Raw genomic sequence first — 21,150 nt, 5'->3', positions numbered from 1 at the left:
ATATCATAAAACCTATAAATAATGACAACACCAATTTTTTCTCTTTGATTTAGTGCTAACAACATTAAATTACTAAAATGTTTACATTAACAAACTATCCTGTAACAATAAAATGTGAATAACTTGAACAAATATGAACAACCTGAAATGTCTACAGAAAATCAAGTGCAATTTTAACAATATTCTGCCTGTTACTAAATGTTTTGTGCCTTTGTAGATCTCATCTGTAATGCATATGTATAAATGATAAGTCGAGGCATAATATTGATTAAATTGTACTTACATTTCTTTACAAATTTCTTTTTTTTTTCCAGGTTATTCACATCCTTTTTGTTTGGATAGCTTGTAAACGTAAATATTGGCATAATTTAATGTCATTTTTTGCACTAAAACCCTTTGGACTTGTCATTATTTACAGGGTGGGGAAGCAAAATTTACAATGAACATTTAGTTGTTTTTTCTCAACAGGCACTACGTCAATTGTTTTGAAACCAAACATATATTGATGTCATAATCATACCTACCACTATTATCCATACCTTTTCAGAAACTTTTGCCCATATGAGTAATCAGGAAAACAAACATCAGAGAGTGTGCGATTTGCTGAATGCACTCGTCACACCAAAGGAGATTTCAAAAATAGTTGGAGTGTCCATAAAGACTGTTTATAATGTAAAGAAGAGAATGACTATGAGCAAAACTATTACGAGAAAGTCTGGAAGTGGAGGAAGCAACAAAAAATGTACCAAAACTTTTATTAAAGCTCTCAAATCCAAAATCCTAAAGGATCCAACCAAATCCATGAGAAAAATGGCAATTGAACTTGAGGTAGACAACAAGATTGTTAGAAATGCAGTAAAATATGATTTGAAGATTTAAATTCTCATGACTTTCAATAAACTAATTGGTCATACACTGTCTTTCAATCCCTGCCTCAAAATATTGTAAATTTTGCTTCCCCACCCTGTATTTGCTATCATGCTATTATTTTACTGCTCTGGCCCACTTCAGATTAAATTGGGCTGAATGCGGCCCCCGGAAGAAAATGAGTTTGACACCCTTGCAATAAGGCAAGAGTAAATGTTGACCAAACTAATGACAACTGCCACAAGTGGGGAGTCCAAACCAGCCCTGAATGCCCCTGTGGTGCAGTGGTCCAATCAATGGAACACGTCTTGCGTTGGTGCCCGTTGGACCCTCATTGCTCTGACCGAGACCTTTGGGAAGCAAATAGCACTGCCCAGGAATGGATTCGGCATTGGCAAGACAAGATATCATGATAATCTGCAAGTAGACATTCATAAAAACACTACTGCCGTAATTTGTAAATAATTATTCTCTTGCTATCAAAGTAATGATTCCCGGTAATGAGCACACGTGCTGCTTCCTCGCTGTTTTGCAGAATAACCTGTTTCATGTTTCATCACTTCTCTTTCATGCCATGTTTATAAGAAAAAAAAAGAGAGAGAGACAAAAGATGAATGAGTAATGCTCATTGTATAGGGCCCCACGCCCTGGGCAATTTACGCACAAAGTCACATGTCTGTGTAGTTTCAAGGAAAAGAATGTGTACGTCTGCTGCATGAACTTATTTTGCACAGTCGGAGTTTGAGTTGCATTGAAATCTTGAGGGCAGCTGAAACATGCATCCAACAGAGAGGAGCATTTTCTATTTGTCAACAGTGACGAAGAATGTGAGGGGAAAGACACTCACGTCGGAACTTTTTTCTAGTGGAGAGACAAATATGTGCTGTTGACCAAAGACCCACATTCCAGAGCAAAATAACAGAGTGAGAGTGTATGTTGATGCAAAATACATCTACAGATTCGATGCCCTATAAAGTGTTATTCGCAGTACGACAGATTGATTCTTTTATTTATTCTCAAACACAGCCTGTCCAACATCATACATTTACAAGACATCAAAAATATGATACTGAAATGGTAGAAACATTTCATTATAAATGTACTGGTTCTTTTATAGCTCACTTTTAAATAAAATATTCTGTTGTCTTTCCCAGGCACTGCAAATAAAATCTGCAATTAAAAGATCCCCTTCCTAAAGCACAACTGAAGATTTTCACAATCATCCATGCAAAAGAAAAGGACTGATCTTAGTCTGAGTTCCAACAAGAAATCCTGCAGTAAATGGAGAATCAGTTAAATAAACAAGTCACTCTTAACAGCATAAACAGTACTTCTCTATGATAAAGTCCAAAACATAATAAGAGTAAATGAGATTAGTTATAGACACTGAGAAAAGAATATAGAATTAAATGATCAATGATCAATAAATGTCAATACAAGGCTAGTGAGGCTAAAAAACAAACTTTCCTTCGTAAAATCTTAAATTAGTCAGGCAATGATGTCCCTATTAATAAAAAAAATGTATTTGTGTATCAGAGGGCCGCAGACTCGTTTCTGAAGGTTGTATTTTATTTTTAGTTTTTTAGACTGATGATCTTTTTTTTTCTTTTTACATCACTTTTGTTTGTCATGCATTCCAGCTTTTGTTGACGATCACCTGATTCTTTCACATTTACATTCTGTGTTTTTTGACCAAGTGAGGCACCTACGACTGTTTTGTTTGTTTAGTTTAAATTAAAGGAGTGATATTTTGCTTTTTTTTTTTTAATGGAATTATGCATTTTAAAACATTTCCCTGTGGTCTACATAAACTGTAAATGCTCTGCTTGGGTCTGAATTCTTCATTAATTCAACTCCGCAGGTCCATCTTCAACCCTATTTCTGAGTAATGACACCAGAAAGGTCGTTTGGAACGCTGGCCCTTTAAGCCACTTCAGGCCCCACCCCCTTCCAGGTTGTTGGCTGTGCTGCTCTGTCCTGTTCAACCAAAAACTGAACATTTAAGGTAATCTGTTTGAAGTTTGGACATATTTTCAGTATGGACTACAGCTGCTGCTGATACACAATTATGTCGTACTCAGAGAAATGTTTGTTCGAAGTCTTGACCTTATATGTGCAAATACTGTGACGTAACTAGTTATAAACACAACAAATTAAGCAGGAATTGAAACAGGTTGTAGAAATTCACTTGATTTTTTGCCAAAATTAATATAAAGATAGCTTTGCAGCACCTGGAGGGTTCAAATTCAAACTTTTGGAACTATTAGGGTCCAAATACATAAATAAATGAACCAAAGACTAATAAAAGTGGATTTAGCAAAGTATGACCCCTTTAAGGTTTCTTTTTTTTCCCCCTTCTATTGCCCATTTTATTCATATGCTAAAAAAATATCAAAAAGGATTGTTGTTGAAGGGCTGAAATGAGCATATATATTTATTTCTCATTCTCTTTTCTTATATACAGGGAAAAAAACGGAAGTAAATAGATTGTAAAAGTTAAAGTCACAATAAAGTGTGACCTCGACAAGAAGCAGCACAAACAATTAGAAACATCTGACATGTGTTGAACGAAACCTGAAACTGTTGCAACAAACCTCATATTGTCTGAACAAAGGCGTTAAAAACAATACAAATACATGACAAAAGCATATATGTGGTAATTAGACCTTTACTAAACCAGCAAACCTAAAGTTGTTCTCGGGCTTTTGCACAGTATTGTGTATTTATAGTATTACTTACATTTTACCATGCTTTTTAAAAGGGTAACTAGTAATCTGTAATCTATTACATTTCACCATATCTATCCCAACACCAGTACAATCTGTTCTGCAAACTAAATCCATCCCCTTGAAAAAAAAAAAACAAAAAAAAAACTAAGTCCAAATGAAGCATCATAAAACAAATGCACTCGATATACTAGTACACTCTGCACACTTGGCCCACCTTCCGGTAGTTTTTTTCTCCACCATTAATTTCTGAAACCACTGTGTAAACATGAATTCCCTCCGAGAACATTATATGGTTTCACATCCTCTAGTTGGTCAAATGACTAACCATGCACCCTTGAGATCTTAGCATCTGTGACAATATTCAGTTTATGTTAGTCACTGTTTCATATTAATCACCAGCCAAAGACGTCAGAAATAGGCAGAAGTATGATTTATCAAGAGTAATATACCGCAAAGCCTATAAGCTGAAAGCGGTCAGAGAAGAGGGAGTCCTTTGTTGGCCGTTGAGCTCATGGGACTGTTTGTGATGGGGCCAAGATGGTTTGAGAAGCGTAAACTGCAAACTCACATGAGGAAAACTCAAATCCCCTCACGTTACTAGTGTAAGATGGCTAAGAGCGAAAACAACGCGTAGTGACGCATTTACAGCTGAGCTGATTTTTAATATACCCGCTGATTCAGCTCCTTATGCACTTTTACCCAGTGAACGCGGTCACGTGTCAGGACTTTTTGTTTACTTCATCCCGTTTGCCCTTGTTTTCTGTTTCACATCTGATTAAAAAGTTCAAAATGATGACGTCTCTCACTGACCTTTGCAACGTGTTCTTTCTTTCCTATCACGCTCACTGCAACAATAAACCAACTATGCTTCTTTCTTGAACCCACTTTATTATCTTTATGCGCACCCTCATCATCTTCCCTGCAGAAATTCACATTGTGTACTTGAAGTGACCTGTGTTTGTGTTTCTACTGCTAAAAAGAGCCATTCAGATTTTAATAGAGACCTTAATCCCTTAATCAGCCATCGTCATGCAGAACTCATGCCCAGAAAGACACAGATACTGGATATTTTCCACTAACTGGGATATTTCCTCACTGAAAACACAGACACAAAACAGGAAAAATCTGTTCTCCTTTTTCCGGTTAAAGGCATGACGAAAACCAGGCTGCGAGCAACACGAGGGAGGATATGAGGGCATCATTCTCTGCGATATTGTTAATTGTTGTAGTCTCCTTCTGAACAATCACCATTATTTAGCGGCAGGTGTACTGTATGTACTCAGGAAAAGTTGTTGAAGGATGGAACTGGACTGAAAGTTTATTATATGTATGTTCTTATCGGTTTTAAGTTTGTTTTTAGTACTGACTTTCATTGTGTTTATGTATATTTTTGGTGTGGATGTATGGCTGTTACTTCCATTTTGTGTAACTTCTGCTGCTGCTGCTGCAGTCTTAGCCAGGACATTCTTGAAATAGAGATTTTTAAACTCAATGAGCACTTTTTTCTGGTCAAATAAAAGTTATAATAATAATAATAATAATAATAATAATAATAATAATAAACATGTGCTTCAGGTAGAGAAGCCAAAGTGAATGTATATGTGTATGTATGTAACAGTGTATATATGTATTTGTACATGTATATGTAAGTGTATATGCATGGGTATGTATATGTGTGTATATGTACTAGGGATGTAACGATTACCGGTATAATGATAAACAACGGTAAAATTCTCGACGGTTATTATTACCGTTTAAATTCTAATTATCATAATAACCGTGTTTGATTACCGCACTTTCAATACAAACTTGATCTGGAAAATGGTCAAACAATGGCTATAAGGTGCCATCTTTAATGCGCATTTCTATGTTTGAGGTTTATATGTTAATATTTGAATGTTTCTGCCAACAGAAAGTACACTGTGCCTATTACTGTATTAGGGTTTTTTTGTTTCTTTTATTTTTTCAAAATACAACTTGGTTAAATTATTTCAGGTTGTGTATCAGTTCTTTTTGGACATTTTGAGCACGTTTCAACAATACCGTGATAATAACCATGATAATTTTGGTCAGAATAACCGTGATATGAAATTTTCATATCATTACATCCCCACTATGTATATGATGGTATATGTGGATGTGTATATGTGTGTGTATGTATATGTGAATATGTATGTATGTATATAGGTACATATTGCTGGTTTAGACAAAGGGGTGAGAGCTTATAAACTACGCTTCTTCTCACTCCTTTTCGAATATGACTTTTTTTTCTTTTTCTTTTTGTGTGTATTTTTTTGCTTCCTTGAATTTTCATTTCTGTATTATGTTGTGCAAAGAAGTCAATTAGTAGCAATCAGGAAGCTTGTATCATTTCCATATTCGAAATAAATAAATAAATAAATAAATAAATCTCAGATGGTTCAGTACTTCAGACAAGGGTCATTATAGTTAAGGAAAACTGAGGCTAAAAGTAAATCTCACACTGAAAAATAACTTTAAACACTAAAACTTAATTGAAAAAAAAAAAAAAAAAGCTGTTTTACTTTTATTTTTCATTTTCTACATTTTTCAGCATCTATAAAATCTAAGTTTTCCTCAATTTAACTAAAAACACGTAAAACTAAATAGATACTGAACAAAAATGGTAACCATCTGCAACAAAGACAAAAACTGGAAACCAAATTGAAAGTTGTATAAACATAACTACAGTACATTTCTCATTTAATCAGTTTGTTTAATTTCACTATCTTCTCCGTGCGTCATGATGAAGGCTGGCGATGGGATAGTTTCACTCGTCAGCGATTACTTGTAAAAGGTCAAGGTTTGTGAGAAGTGTGGAGGAGGAAGGACAATAAGAGACTCGCAGTTGTCTTGTATTTTTTCCTGCTATGGGACCTTTCTAACAGCCCATCTGTGCTGATAGGAAGTTGAGAGCACCCGTGTGCGGGCCGTATTGACGTCAATCAGGCTTGAAGAACCAGTGCAGCAGGAACAGATATCCCCACCTCCCGCATCTGATTTCTCAGCCGTCCGTTCCCTCCTTCACCTCTACCTGATCTGCCTTTCAAACAGTCAAGATCTTTCAGCATTTCTCTCAGCTGTGTCCTTCTTTTTTTAACTCCGGTCATGGAAGAACTCGTAAGAATGTTGTGCGTTGTTATCATCTGACAGTTTCCCTGTTATCAGTGACTCTTACGTGTTAATTTGCACACGTGAGAAGACTTAAAGATAACACTCTACTGACAGTGTAAACATCTTTTATAGCATTTACAAGGAAATTTTCATATTGAGTTACATTTCCACCCAAGGTACAGCACATCTAAAGTTATTAAGTACTTACAAGTAGAAAACAACATTTGTGCCAAATTTGCAAAAGCACAAGAGTCTTTTTTATTCACTGCGCAAGTAGGAGACAAACAGCTGTCTGTGCCATGACCGTTTAATGTTTCTAATTATGACCGTTGTAGAAAATGTGGAGTGACTTTGTGGAACAATCTAGAACAGGAGATAAAGGAAAGTACAAACATAAATATATTTAAAAAGAGGTATAAAGAATTGTTTCTAAATAGGTATATGGAACACGAAGGACAAAAATAGTATTGTCTCAAATACCAGTCGTGGTTCTTGGAATTGAGAAAGAGTAATTTGAATTTCAGAGATTTTCATATGTGTGAGTGGATTAAAGTGAGGGCAGATGTGAAGTCTGGATGAACTGGGATTGTGGGTGTGAAATTATGGAATAGACCATATGATGCATTTAAGTTATCCACTCCTTTGGCGAAGTTTGAAAAAAAAAAAAAAAAAAAAGTACTTTAAGTTTAAAATTATTCAGAAATATTGAATTGAGATGGTAGATATGTTTTTGTTGTTGTTTTTTTTTAAATTTTTCTATTTTTTTTATTTATTATTATGGTGTGAATGCTCGATGCTGTACACATTTAAGTTGATGTATGCAGTGTATTAGTTGGAAAAGATAGGCAAAAAAATAAGCTTTTGCTTCTAGCCTATTCTTTTTTTGTTTTTTATGTTTATTACGATTAATGTACTGAGTACAGTGATTAATGTACAACCAAAAATAAATTCATTCATTCATTCAAAGTGTGAAAATGACTGTCTTGTGTTCACAGGATTGTATGTACACTTTGTTAGAATATTTTTAGGGCAAATTAATTTTTTTGATCATTATTTTTGCTTTCGTTTTTTTCTTAAGGGAAACATTGTCATTTGAAATTTGCAACTACTGACCTCCTTATCTTTCCATTTATTTTGTTTAGCTAGTTTAGTTTTATTTCGAGCACATAAAATCATCAAATAACAAAGAACCATACAGGGTCAAAACACAGTAATGTCCCATCAGAGAGTGAACTTTAATTGATTGCCATTCCAACATTTATTTCAATATAAAGTAGCTCCTTGTTTTGGATAATCCCTTATGGTCCAACTCAAGCAAAAAAAGAATTTAAAAGTGAAAATGTGGGTCTTTTGGTAACACTGATCTGTCAAATTGTCTTTAAAATGTCCCGTCAGAGATTTTGAATACCGTGTTTCAACCATACAAATATGATCAAACAAAATTTTCGGCACTCGAAAAAGAGTGGGAAGACGTATAAGTTATAGATTCCCACCCCCTTTTTACGAACTAATAACTCAATTAATTCTGCTTCCTTTGCTTCATTAACACACTTTTTTAAAATATATATTTTTACAATAACACAAAACATCCATACAAACCATTCACATACAGGGTGGGGAAGCAAAATTTACAATATTTAGAGGCAGGGATTGAAAGACAGTGTATGACCAATTAGTTTATTGAAAGTCATGAGAATTTATTTGCCACAAGAAAATTTACATAATAGAAAATGTTTTTATTCTATGTGTCCTCCTTCTTTCTCAATAACTGCCTTCACACGCTTCCTGAAACTTGCGCAAGTGTTCCTCAAATATTCGAGTGACAACTTCTCCCATTCTTCTTTAATAGTATCTTCCAGACTTTCTCGTAATAGTTTTGCTCATAGTCATTCTCTTCTTTACATTATAAACAGTCTTTATGGACACTCCAACTATTTTTGAAATCTCCTTTGGTGTGACGAGTGCATTCAGCAAATCACACACTCTTTGACGTTTGCTTTCCTGATTACTCATATGGGCAAAAGTTTCTGAAAAGGTATGGATAATAGTGTTAGGTATGATTATGACATCAATATATGTTTGGTTTCAAAACAATTGACGTAGTGCCTGCTGAGAAAAAACAACTAAATGTTCATTGTAAATTTTGCTTCCCCACCCTGTACACTTTTTTAGTCTCTCCACACACCATCAGATTTACATACTAAAAATTTAAAAATAAACTATAATATTTAGGTATATGCACTTAAAATATTTACTCCAAATACAATCATTAATAAATGTCATAATATATCCTAATCATGATAGTCTGTGTTAATTACAAATGGGCAATATGCAATAATATCATATTTTTATGCATTCTTTTATATTCTAATGTTTATATCTTGTTATTATACTGGATTAAACATCCTTTTAAATGCACACATTTGTTTTGTTTAACAGGGAAAGTCATTAAGATTCAACTCTTATTTATGACAGGGCTCCGGCCAAAAGGCAAAGCCTCTTGGGGACGGGGGGAAGGGATAAGGAGACAAAAATAACTGAAGAAATTGGACTTCTAGGAACTTTGGCAACAAACAGAATACACAAAGTACATAATGGCAGATTTCCACATTTCTCAGAACGTTCGTTTCTGATGAGGGTGCAAATAACCCCCCCACACACACACACTATTTAAGCAAAGGCTGAAGATAAGACTCACCTGACAGACAGACTTTAGTGACAGTGGGCTGATTCGCAGCAGGAGACCTCCTACAATTACAGAGAAACAGTCAACATTAGAAGATTGGCAAATTTACTGCTGCCATAAGAAGAAAGCTTAACATCACATCATAATATGAAAAGCTTTTTGTTTTTCACTTTATATCAAGGTTCATCCACATTACTACAACATATAAACAATAAACCTTGTATGTGTCAACAATATAAACTGTAACAGGATGTTTCACGTTTTAACTACAAACTCTGCTGATGCCGCCACCTGTGCAACAAACAGTAGCACTGGATCACTACCTCCACCTTAAATGATGACTACCCCGTCCTACACAGTGATTTTAAGATTCTTCCCTCAGGAGGTTTTTAGTCCCAAGGTGAAGGACAATAGGGCTGTGTATTGGCAAGAATGTAGCGATACGATACAAATCACAATACAGTCTACTCTCGTTAAACCGCCCGCCGTTATACCGCCATTTTCGCTCACCGCCGACCAAAACCATTGCACAAAAATCCCCAATGCATTATTCCATTAGCTACCGCCATTTCCACCTATCGCCATCCGCCAGCCCAGGTCCATGCACAAACAACACTTAGACCATTGATTTCCCGACCGTTATACCGCCAGCGTGATTGCCATCGAGTACACATAAATTTTAACAATGCACTGAAACAAACGCGTCAGACGCTGATCGCGACAAGCTACGAGTAGGTCTACGGAACGGCCACCGTTCATTTATCGCAGAACACTCAGTAGGTCAGGATGTCGGGAAGAGGACGTGGGATTAAGCCAAAGCCTCAAGATGACAGGGTGTCATTTCCCGACACGGTATAATAATGCTTAAAATGTTTCCCCACTTTAAATGATCCCTTACAACATAACAGAATCAAGATTTATTTAGAAACGCAATTAGAACGGGTTAACGGAGGCAGCATAGACATCATATAGTAAAGACATGCACATTATGGACGCAACCCGTTGTAACGCCATTTTCGCTATACCGCCAATTTGGCCGTGAACGGAAGTTGGCGGTATAACGAGAGTAGACTGTACAAGGATCATGATACGATATATCACGATACTGTTAAAAAGGCCATTTTTTTTGTTTGTTTCTTTTTTTTATGATTATTTCCTTGAAGAATTGAATTACACCCGAAATATGTACAAATACTAAACACATTTTTATTGGATCACAACAGGATCTAATGCTATATCACAAAATGTTCCTGTGTTCAAACTGAAATTCCGTTTCACAGACATTACAGTTTAAGATCCTGTTCAAATGTTTATATTCTATTAGTTCACAACTAACATCAGAACATTATTTTTGTGCAATCCCAACAAAGGAACTAACATTATTTAATAAAAGAGTGTGAAATAATAATAAATAAAAAACAAAAAAACAAAAAGGAACCTCCACAATATCTGCATTTGAATAAATACCTAAAAATATCGATACAGTATTTTTAAATACTGATACAGTATTGTGAAATGAAACAGCGCGATATACTGCAGAACTGATATTTTCTTACACCCCTACAGGACAAAGTGTGGCAAAAACATCACTGAACTCAACAAACTATGGCAATGTTTGCACTTTGCATATTCTGATCCATCCATTCTACTTCTAAACCACAGTTTGAGTGTTTTTTTTCATTATTTGTTGAAGGAGCCTTGAGTAGTTTTTATCATGTTTTAATATGTATACATAATTTTCTACCCTGTTTCCTTCTATATTCCCCATAACAACATAACATCCAACGAATCACATTGACTTCATGGACAGAATAATTTACAACAATTTCCTTTTATGCATTTTGTTTACTGTGACCTTGACCTTCAACACTTCAGGGCTAAATTCTGTGTTGCACTAGATCACGGGTGTCCAATCCTGGTCCTCTAGAGCCAGTATCCTGCATGTTTTAGATATTTTCCTCTTCCAGCACATCTGACGGTCGTTATCAGGCTTCTTGAGGGGCTTGATGAAAGGCTTATCATTTGAATCAGGTGTGTTGGAAGAGGGATACATCTAAAACATGCAGGATACCGGCCCTCGAGGACCAGGATTGGACAACCCTGCACTAGATCATATGGGTGTTGCTATCATCAATGTGGTAAAATACAATGAAATTAGATCAGTTTTTGGTCAAGGAACAAAGAGGCCAGTGAGTGTCTTTAAGTTGTAAAACCATGTGGCTACAAAAGGCCCTGGCTCACATAGACTCACACTGTCTAAAAGCTCTCTAAAAACTACAATAATTTTAGTTTTTTTTTTAAATATCTTTTTATTTCACAGAAGAGAATCCTCCAGATACAGTACAAACATAGTCATACTGGGTCTCACTTTTTACAATTCTCCTTTGTGCATTCTTCCCACCTCCCATCCCTAAAGATATAAATCAACTAAACACACACAAAAGTAACAGGCCAAAAATATACATGTCTAAAGAAAAAAAAAAAATTCTAATAAAATAAAAATAAAAATAAAAATAATAATTTAAAAAAAAATCATCATCATCATTCTCACAATAACATTAATAAGGGTAACAACATAAGCATGAGCATAATTATGCATGCCGTAAACTACGGTAACACTGGTCTACAATTTTTTTAGAAATGATTTGCTTCAGAGATTAAATGTGCTAAATGTTACGTATTTTAATAAGATTAATTGGAAAATAAATGACAAAAGTGCCGGTTTGCTGATGTTTTCAAGGTATATGATTAAGTGTTATTACACATATATATTGGTTTATGTACATTTATATAATAGTTTTATAAATCTTCCACTAAATAGAACCTGTAAAGTGAATGTATTCTGATGTGCAGACAGTGTTTTGAAGTAGATCTTGTAGCTCTGAGACAAATATTCCTTTTGAGTCAAACCCATTCTCTCGTTAATTCTTGAATTTCACATTTAGACCCAAGGCTGTATCTTGGAAAGTTCAGCCAACCAGCATTTTTGACTTGATTTTTCTTTATCAGTGACTCTCATGTGGTAAAATTTCATTACTTTTATTCTGGAAGCATTTTCCTTGTAGACCAGTGTAATTTGTTTTACAGTAGTCCCTCTAGGCTCATTTACTTTATTCGGAACTTCTAATAAGTGCTAGTCTTTATGTCTGTCCTCTGTTAGTGAGATCTCAGGTCAAACAGAAAATTAAAGGAATGATACTTTGCTTTTTTAAATGGAATTATGGATTTTAAAACATTTCCCTGTGATCTACATAAACTGTAAATGTTATGCTTGGGTCTAAATTCCACATTAATTAAATTAATGATACCAGAAAGGTTGTTTTGAGTGCCGGCCCATTAAATGCAACAGATTTTGATGAAATTTTCAGGAAATGTTGATACTGGCACAAGGAACAAATGATAAAATTTTGGTGATCGGGTGGGGGGGGGGGGGGGGGGACTCTGGTCTGCGCTCTCTGAGTGCTTTTCTAGTTATGAAATATTATGGAAATTTGGGGAATTTTCCTTTACCTTCACCTATAAAGTTGGGTAGCCAAAATTTAATGATGTAATCTGTCATTAAAGACATCTACTACTCCTAGATACTACTCCTCACGTATAAAGCTCTAAATGGAACTGGACCAAGTTACATTGCAAACTCACTGATCAATTATGTACAAACTAGAACACTGAGGTCATCAAACGCAGGGTTACTAGCATTTCCCAGAAATATTACAAAGAAAATGGGGGACGCAGCCTTTACTAACTATGCACCAAAGTTATGGAATACAATTCCAAAAGACATTAGAGAACCCAGTTCACTGAATATATTTAAAACCAAATTAAAAACATTTTTATACTCATTTGCCTTTGAAAGGAGATAAAAATGGGGTCACAATTCAGGAACCAGGAATGTGCGGTTTTTATTTTTATTTTATTTTATTGTATTTCTGTTTTTATTTTTTATTTTATTGTATTTCAAATTTCATCTTATTTCTTGCACTTCAAAAATTCTATGCATAATCAAATATTTTAATGTGCGCTGCTTTTATTTTTATTTTTATTTTATTGTATTTCTCTCAAATTTCATCTTATTTCTTGCACTTCAAAAATTCTATGCATAATCAAATATTTTAATGTGCGCTGTTTATATATATATATATATTTTTTTTTTGTTGTATTTCTCTCAAATTTCATTTTATTTCTTGATGTATAATCAAATCTTAATGTATTTTAATATTGTATTTTTTCAATCAATGTGAAGCACTTTGGGCTACAATTTCTGTATGAAAGGTGCTTTACAAATAAAGTTTATTATTATTATTATTATTATTATCTACAATCTGGACGGAGGAACAGCGAAGTCACAGTTGGTCACTGAATTGATGTTTTGAAACCATTAGTTTGCAATTTGGCCATCCACATAATGTTTTATAGGGGAAAAAGTGACCATATTCGGACAAAAGGGGGCAGGGCTATGGGAGTAGGCAGGGTCAGTGCGATCTGCAATTGGTCGTGGATGAGCTAATGCTACATGCTAGTTTATTTAAAAGCTAAAATGATTAAATTCAAACAGCTTTTACATAATACAGTCATTTTACAGTGTTAGTGGTGAAAAATACGAACCCCAGCTATGGTTGAGCTGTACTGAGTGACCTGTCATACACACCTGTCAATCAAAGCCTTCTATTCACCATAAGATCTGATTAATGGAGCAATACTTTAAAGATACACCACCAAGACACTTACTCTAGGGTCCAAATAAAGCAAATGAGAGTTCAGTGTAAGTTTACAGGAACCAGATCTTTTTGAAGCCAACACTCAGCTGCTGAAATCGGTACGATACTTCCACAATGGCCTCATTTCAGAGCCAAAGTCATCCTAAAAACTTGGGTAAATATAACCTCCTTGGCAAATGTGACACAAAAAGTTTCTTGTCATAACATTAAAAAAAAGCATCTTGTTATAATAGATTTTTTTATAATGTGGTGCAGATCCATATTTCTTCTTGTGGTCTGGCAGAAGACAACCTGCATAGGCACTGATTCTCATTTCATAGTTTGCTTTGCTTTCTTCATGGGTCATTGTCATTGTTGCCACATCACAAACATGAAACAGATGCTCCTTCAGTTCTGTGAAAAGGTCACAGGTCAGATTTTCTATCATGTGACACCATCGTGTCTGTGTCAGTCCATGATCACACTGACCCCTCTCTAAGGTCATATTGACTCGGCGCCCACCGCTGGTAGAGCTGATGCAACTGCAGCCACCGACCCACATCCACAAAAATAGGTTTAATGCAGTGCAGAGAGAGAACCAGTCATCATTAAAATAAAACACAAGGCTACTGTTCTAGATTTTTTCACTTCTACTATGCACATTTAGCACAACAACAACAATCCCCACTGGATGCTTAAATTTATATTTTGCTAAATTTTGGCTCATGAAAATGCAGGATAGATATTGTTGATACTTTGGCGCCCCCCACTGTTGATATGAAATATAAACCAACTGGCACTGCTTGAGTAAAACTATTATAAAGGATTTCTACCACCTATTTACAAAAAAGAATAAAATAGAAAAAAACAAACAAACTGGGAAACAGAATAACATGATTACTTACTTATTGGATACACACTGAACATTTGTCAAGGTAGTGAAGTTGTTCCTCACAGTCCTAAGGCTGGCAAGAACCTATAAAAAACAAGAATATAAAGAAAAACAATAAGAAGAGTCAACGTATGGCAATGGCAGAATGGAATTTGTGAGAAAATAAAAGTTACAAAAAATAGATCTCACAGAAAAGAGTGGAAGCAGTCAATCCAAATCAAATTACACCTCCCAAAACGAGTTATTAATTTTTTTTTTTTATTTTGGTGTGTATTCAATGCTTCATTAGACAGACTGATGTCATATATAGCACACTAAAATTCCAATTATTCCAATTATCATTATTACGCAAATCTGATTGTGTGAGGTGACTAAAAAAGTGTATATGAATGGTTTGTATGGATGTTTTGTGTTATTGTAAAAATACACAGAGGAAAATGTGTGTTAATAAAGCAAAGGAAGCGGATTTAATTTAATTATTAGTTTGTAAAAAGGGGGTGGGAGTCAATAAGTTATACTTCTTCCCACTCCTTTTCAAGCGCTGAAAAATTGTATTTATTTATTTATTATTATTTTTTGACCATGTCATATGATTCTTTGTTGTCTGATGATACTATGTGCCCAAAATATACTTCTACTACTACTATTATTCCAGTTGCATTTATTTTACATAATCATACTTGCTTACCTCACCCCATATAAGAGACAGATGAAACAAATAACAGAATTGTAATATTTCATCACTATTACCAGATCATTTTGCACTTTTTGAAATTTCAATGGTGTTCTTTCAGTGACATCTCATTACACCACTGTTATTTTGAGGTGCTTACATGCTATTGCCACCCATGTTATCATCAGTTTCTTTGTATATTTTGATATATATTATATTTATTCATGTCACATATACCCTGTGCAATTAAAAACCTATTAGGAAGATAGACATTTGATTATTTCTACATAGAAATGTTCAATTAATGGATCTTCTGGTTCATAATGTGTGTTTTAAACAACTATCAGTGGTAGTGGCATATAATTAATTGTTACTAAAAATCATTTGAGATTGAATTATGAGTTTTATGATTGTGAAAACCACGTAAAGCACATTTTAAATGGATTTTGTCGAAGTTGTAAAAGAATGAATACCATTATATGTACTAACAAGTAAGCAGAGTGCCCTCAGTTACAGTGTACGTTGCAGATGTTCATTCTGTTAAAGACTTTGTCAGTGTTAAACAAACCTTGCTATGCCCATATGAGGCCACCAGAGGGCACACAACTTTAAATGAGCTACCTTTAGGATCTGGGAAGCACCTCAAGACTTATGACATTTTTACTGAGGTGTAAGGAGCTCTTACCTGGGCAAACGGCGTCACAATGAGGTCCTCTCCATGGCTGAAAAGGAACACAAAAAAACTGCTTGACATGATCTGCAAAAGTCCGTCTAAACTGTTATTTCAGAAATACATGATGTCAACTACTCACAGCTCTCCAACTATAGAAGAGTTTCTCGACAAGGACTTGGGTGACAGCTCATAGTCGCTGTCAGAGCGGTACAGGAAGGACTCTCTGCGCTGGCCATGAGCTGCATAGTTGGGATGTAGAACCAGACCTGAGCCTGGGGATGCCTGTGGATCTGAAGGACTGCAGCACAAAGACGGACCATTCTCCACCTCAAAGCTGTGACACAAGAGAGAGTCAAAGTGCAACATTAAGGCCCAGGCCCAATTCACTCCTTAGCTCTCCCCGAGATAGCAAATATTTTGGCAGTGTTATGGCATACATTTGGCATTATGAAAACCTTTCAACTTTACTGTGGTATACCCCTTTAGCCCTATCAGCCCACCCGCAGGCTGAAAAAATTATATTAACCCTTTCATGCACGAATTATGAGAACCTTAATCAAAATTTTTTCCTGAGTGTTTTTATTCCCCTTTAGGCATGAAAAAACACAATGTGATAGAAAATTTTCTGCTGAAAAATAAATTAAAAAATAAATAAATAAAGTAAAAATAATTAAAAAAAAAAAAAAAAAGTAAAAATATATTTTAAAAAAAGTAATAATGACTAAAAAATTTTTCATGAATCTATTTTTCATGAAGTTGCAAAAATATCCACTCAGCTGGACACCACATGTTTAATTTTTAACACACAGAAACATGTATTTACTGATAAATTGTGTGAAAACTGTGGGGAGGGCTTGTGATTCTGGGGGTTTATCCTCAGGAGAGATCTACATAATGTTACCAATTCATGTCAGAAAAGATATGTCGTGTCTTAAAACTTTAATAAAGATATGTGTAAAGAAAAAACAAAAACAAAAAAACAGCGAAAAGAACAACAAAATCCATGAATATACAAGAGAACAGCTGTAGAATAGCTGTCCACTGTAGTGACCACTATGCATGAAAGGGTTAATATTCATCTACTATGAAAAATATAATAAATCAGGACAATGAATGTTTTTTTCAACTTTTGCTCAAAGTTTAGACCCTAATGTCAATAAAAGTACATCAAAAGTATATTTTAGTGCAAACTTTAATGTTCAAACATGATTTTTAATCTGTGTGGGGTGAAATATACGCTATTAAAAATCTTCGACACAAACAATTAATTTATGCATATCATCGTCAATCCAGCCGAAAAAAAAACAGGCGAGGATAAAAAATTCTAATTTCTCTTTTAGTTTGTTACAGTTTACTCAGGCATAGTAATAGATACAATATTTTAGACAATGGGAATAGATTCTGTGAGGTCTCTAAATGTCCACAGACACCAAGAACATCCATATGAACCTTATTATTATAAGTATTATAAGTAATTCTTCATTCACTTTGGGTAGGTCTTTTTAGGCATTTTCCCCTGAAAATATGGTCAGGGTTAAACAGGTTAAGGTTATCCATAATACATATGGAGGCACCAGCAGTATATGGCTGAGTTCTGGCATATGTCTGGTTAACCAAAAGACTGGGCAAAGAGTGGGGTCAAGTATAGGGATGGTATGGCATGTTTATGTTTACGGCAAGACAGAAGATTGACTAAAGAGCGGCAACATCTTATTCCATAGATGGATGTTTTTTGGTTGTGTTTTGGCAGATTTCTGTAAACCCAAAACACTGCACAAAGAGCGGGAATTTCTACCCAGAAGAAAACTTCATTTTAAAAGCATGATCAACACAAATTTTGGGTGAATTTTGGCCTCCTTTTGGCCTCTCTTTGGGTCAGTTTTGACTACTTTTTGGCTGGATTATGGGGATTTGGGGCTTTTCTAGGACAATTATGGCTATATTTTGGAAGTCTGCAATTAGTTTTGGGTGAATTTTGGCTTCCTGCTGGTTTGATTTTGGCTTGCCTATTTTGGGCCATTTAGGACCTATTCGTCCGCCCAGAACTTTGCCAAAATGGCATGCCAGTTTTGGGCCAGATTTAAGCCATAATCATTTTACTATCTGGGCCCCCTTACCCCTCCCCCTTGGCCCTTGCTCTTGCACTACCCCTTAAAACGGAGCTGCAAGGGTTAGGGGTTGAAACATTCCCCTCTGAAATAGGACAACCCTTCGAGACCTGTTACATCATCAGCAGTTCAGCATCAGCATCATCAGCAGATGCCGCTATATACAGATGTGACAACTTTTTTTCTGAAAGTATTCCCCATGCCATCAGTAGCTGTAACCATCTGTATTCCATGGGCTTTGGTCATCTTTTTGTGACTATAACCCGCAGAAATGCGATCTATAATACATTGAAACGGCATTAAACGGTCGATCAAATAATTACGTGTTTTTCAAAAGAAAATAAGTACATTTGTGTGTTTCTTCCATCACACTGCTGCACTTTTTGGCTGTGTTTACCTCCATCTTGCCAATGATTCGAACAGAATTATGGGAAATTTCTCCTACATCTCCGTTCATAGTGTGGTCCTGAAATATCTCCATTTCGAGGACTATACAGCCCTCCGCCCTAGCCCCTCCCCTCTGTCTAATTGAGAATCAGGACAACACTACCCCTTCACGTGTACATACAAAATGGAGGGGTAGGGGTAAGGGAGGTGGGGGGGCAAGGGGTAAATGGGGAGTCAGCCTTAGGGTTACTCTACAATACACTGCAAAAATCTAAATCTTACCAAGTGTATTTTTCTCATTTCTAGTCAAAATATCTCGTCACACTTAAAATAAGACATAATCACCTAAAGAGTAACTTTTCAGTGAGATATAAGAACTGGTTTTAAGACAATAGATCTTGAACATCTTATGTCAAGAAATCTTACCAAGATAATTTTCACTTGTTCCATTGGCAGATTTTTTTTTGCATAATTCAACATATTTTTACTTAACTCTTAGGGGTCTAAGCCTATTTTGGCCGTTTTTGAGTACTTTTGATTTTGCCTTTATATACTGTATAAAAAAATGTTTACTATACCCATGCTTGGGATCTTTTTTTTTAGCACAATTTCATTTATCTCATCTGCCTATTATTTTTTCACTTTAACCTACTATATCAACATAAAAGGACAAAAAACACACAAAAAATATAAAATCCGATTTGAAAAATGTATATCATTTATTGCATAAATAACACACAGATGCTTAATGAACTTTTTCAAAGACTTTAAAAGTAAATATTGGTTCCAAATATTAGGTATATAAAATCAAAATTGTAATAAATTAAAACTATACTCAAATATTTGACATAAAAGCATATCTTTACCTAGGTGTTTTCTCCCCCCACCTCCTACCCCTAGTCCTCCTGGTTTCTGTGTCTGGTTCAGGTGGGGGTCATTCTCACCCTTACCTGTAATGTTAATGCAGTCTGTGGATTAGAATCCACCAGTTTTTTTTTTATTTTGAAAAAAAGACAAAAAATGACTAAGATATGGTTAGAAATCTACCCCCCCCCCCCCCCCAATCCCCCACCTCATTTTCATACTTTTATTCATGTTTGTTTGCTCCGGTTTCAAACTGTCATATCTCCAGTTGTATTTGCTCTATCAACATCAAATAAAAAGTGGGAGAGTGTTTCAAGTCCACACTTTCGAATGCAAATACAGGGGTTGGACAAAATAATGGAAACACCTTAAAAAATCAACAAAATATAATTTAATATGGTGTAGGTCCGCCTTTTGCGGCAATTACAGCCTCAATTCTCCGAGGTATTGATTCTTACAACTTGTGAATTGTTTCCAAAGGAATTTTAAGCCATTCTTCAGTTAGAATACCCTCCAACTCTTTTAGAGACGATGGCAGTGGAAATTGATGTCTTACTTGAATCTCTAAAACTGACCATAAATGCTCAATAATGTTGAGGTCTGGGGACTGTGCCGGCCATACGATATGCTCATCTTCATTAGAATGTTCCTCATGCCATTCTTTTACAATTCTAGCTGTATGGATTGGGGCATTATCATCTTGAGGTGAAGGTGTTTCCATTATTTTGTCCAACCCCTGTATCTGCAGTGGTCTATGTGTCTGACTTCTGATGCTATGATGTGTTGAAAATGTCATGTGATTCAGTCACAGGGCCGTGACTGTGGACCCCTAAGGGTTAATTCAAGCAAAAAAAAAAATCCACCAATGAACAGGTAAAAATGATCTTGGTAAGATTTCTTGGAATAATATTTTGCAGATCTATTGTCTAAAAATAAGTTCTTAAATCTCACTGAAAAGTTACTCTTTAGGTGATTATGTCTTATTTTAAGTGTGATGAGATATTCGGACTAAAAATGAGAAAAATACACTTGGTAAGATTCAGATTTTTGCATTATAGAAAGAAAACAGTGACAGGTGAAATGCACAATATTACCAACACAGTCTTTTTTTTTGTTTGTTTTTTTTTAATCAATCCAATCATTTATATTGACTATGAAATCATCTGAACTGACTACATTTCCAATAAGCCACAACTAAGTACTTGGTTGCGCAACAAACTCACAAATCTCATCCTGGACAGTGATGGCTGCATAAATCCTAAAATGATTACTCATCCATCCATCCATGGCCTAAAAACAAAACTATTGTGCTCATTAAATAAGTATGCTTTGCTGGTCAGTGAGAGGAGGGGCTGTTATTGTGATCTACCGGTCTGGTCTCTGTCTCAGTGGATTATGCTTGTCATGGCTCTGTTCATTCAAACTCAGGAAAAATAGTTAGA

The 21,150-nt window shown here is 35.2% G+C and overlaps 1 protein-coding gene across 3 annotated transcripts in view; it reads right to left on the bottom strand.

The window, feature by feature from the left end:
- The window catches only part of LOC115436532 (cAMP-specific 3',5'-cyclic phosphodiesterase 4B-like), a 122,867-nt gene that overhangs the window by 32,161 nt on the left and 69,556 nt on the right, over window positions 1-21,150 (bottom strand). For all 3 annotated transcript variants that reach the window (XM_030159397.1, XM_030159398.1, XM_030159399.1), the window contains 4 exons: window positions 16,489-16,683; window positions 16,362-16,398; window positions 15,017-15,087; window positions 9,427-9,476 (listed from right to left, as the gene is read on the bottom strand). In XM_030159397.1, coding sequence (XP_030015257.1) covers window positions 9,427-9,476; window positions 15,017-15,087; window positions 16,362-16,398; window positions 16,489-16,683 — 353 coding nt within the window. The remainder of the gene's footprint in view (window positions 1-9,426; window positions 9,477-15,016; window positions 15,088-16,361; window positions 16,399-16,488; window positions 16,684-21,150) is intronic.

The sequence above is a fragment of the Sphaeramia orbicularis genome, chromosome 17, assembly GCF_902148855.1.
Source record: "Sphaeramia orbicularis chromosome 17, fSphaOr1.1, whole genome shotgun sequence".
Taxonomy (NCBI): Eukaryota; Metazoa; Chordata; class Actinopteri; order Kurtiformes; family Apogonidae; genus Sphaeramia; species Sphaeramia orbicularis.
This window is presented reverse-complemented; position numbering and strand designations above follow the sequence as displayed.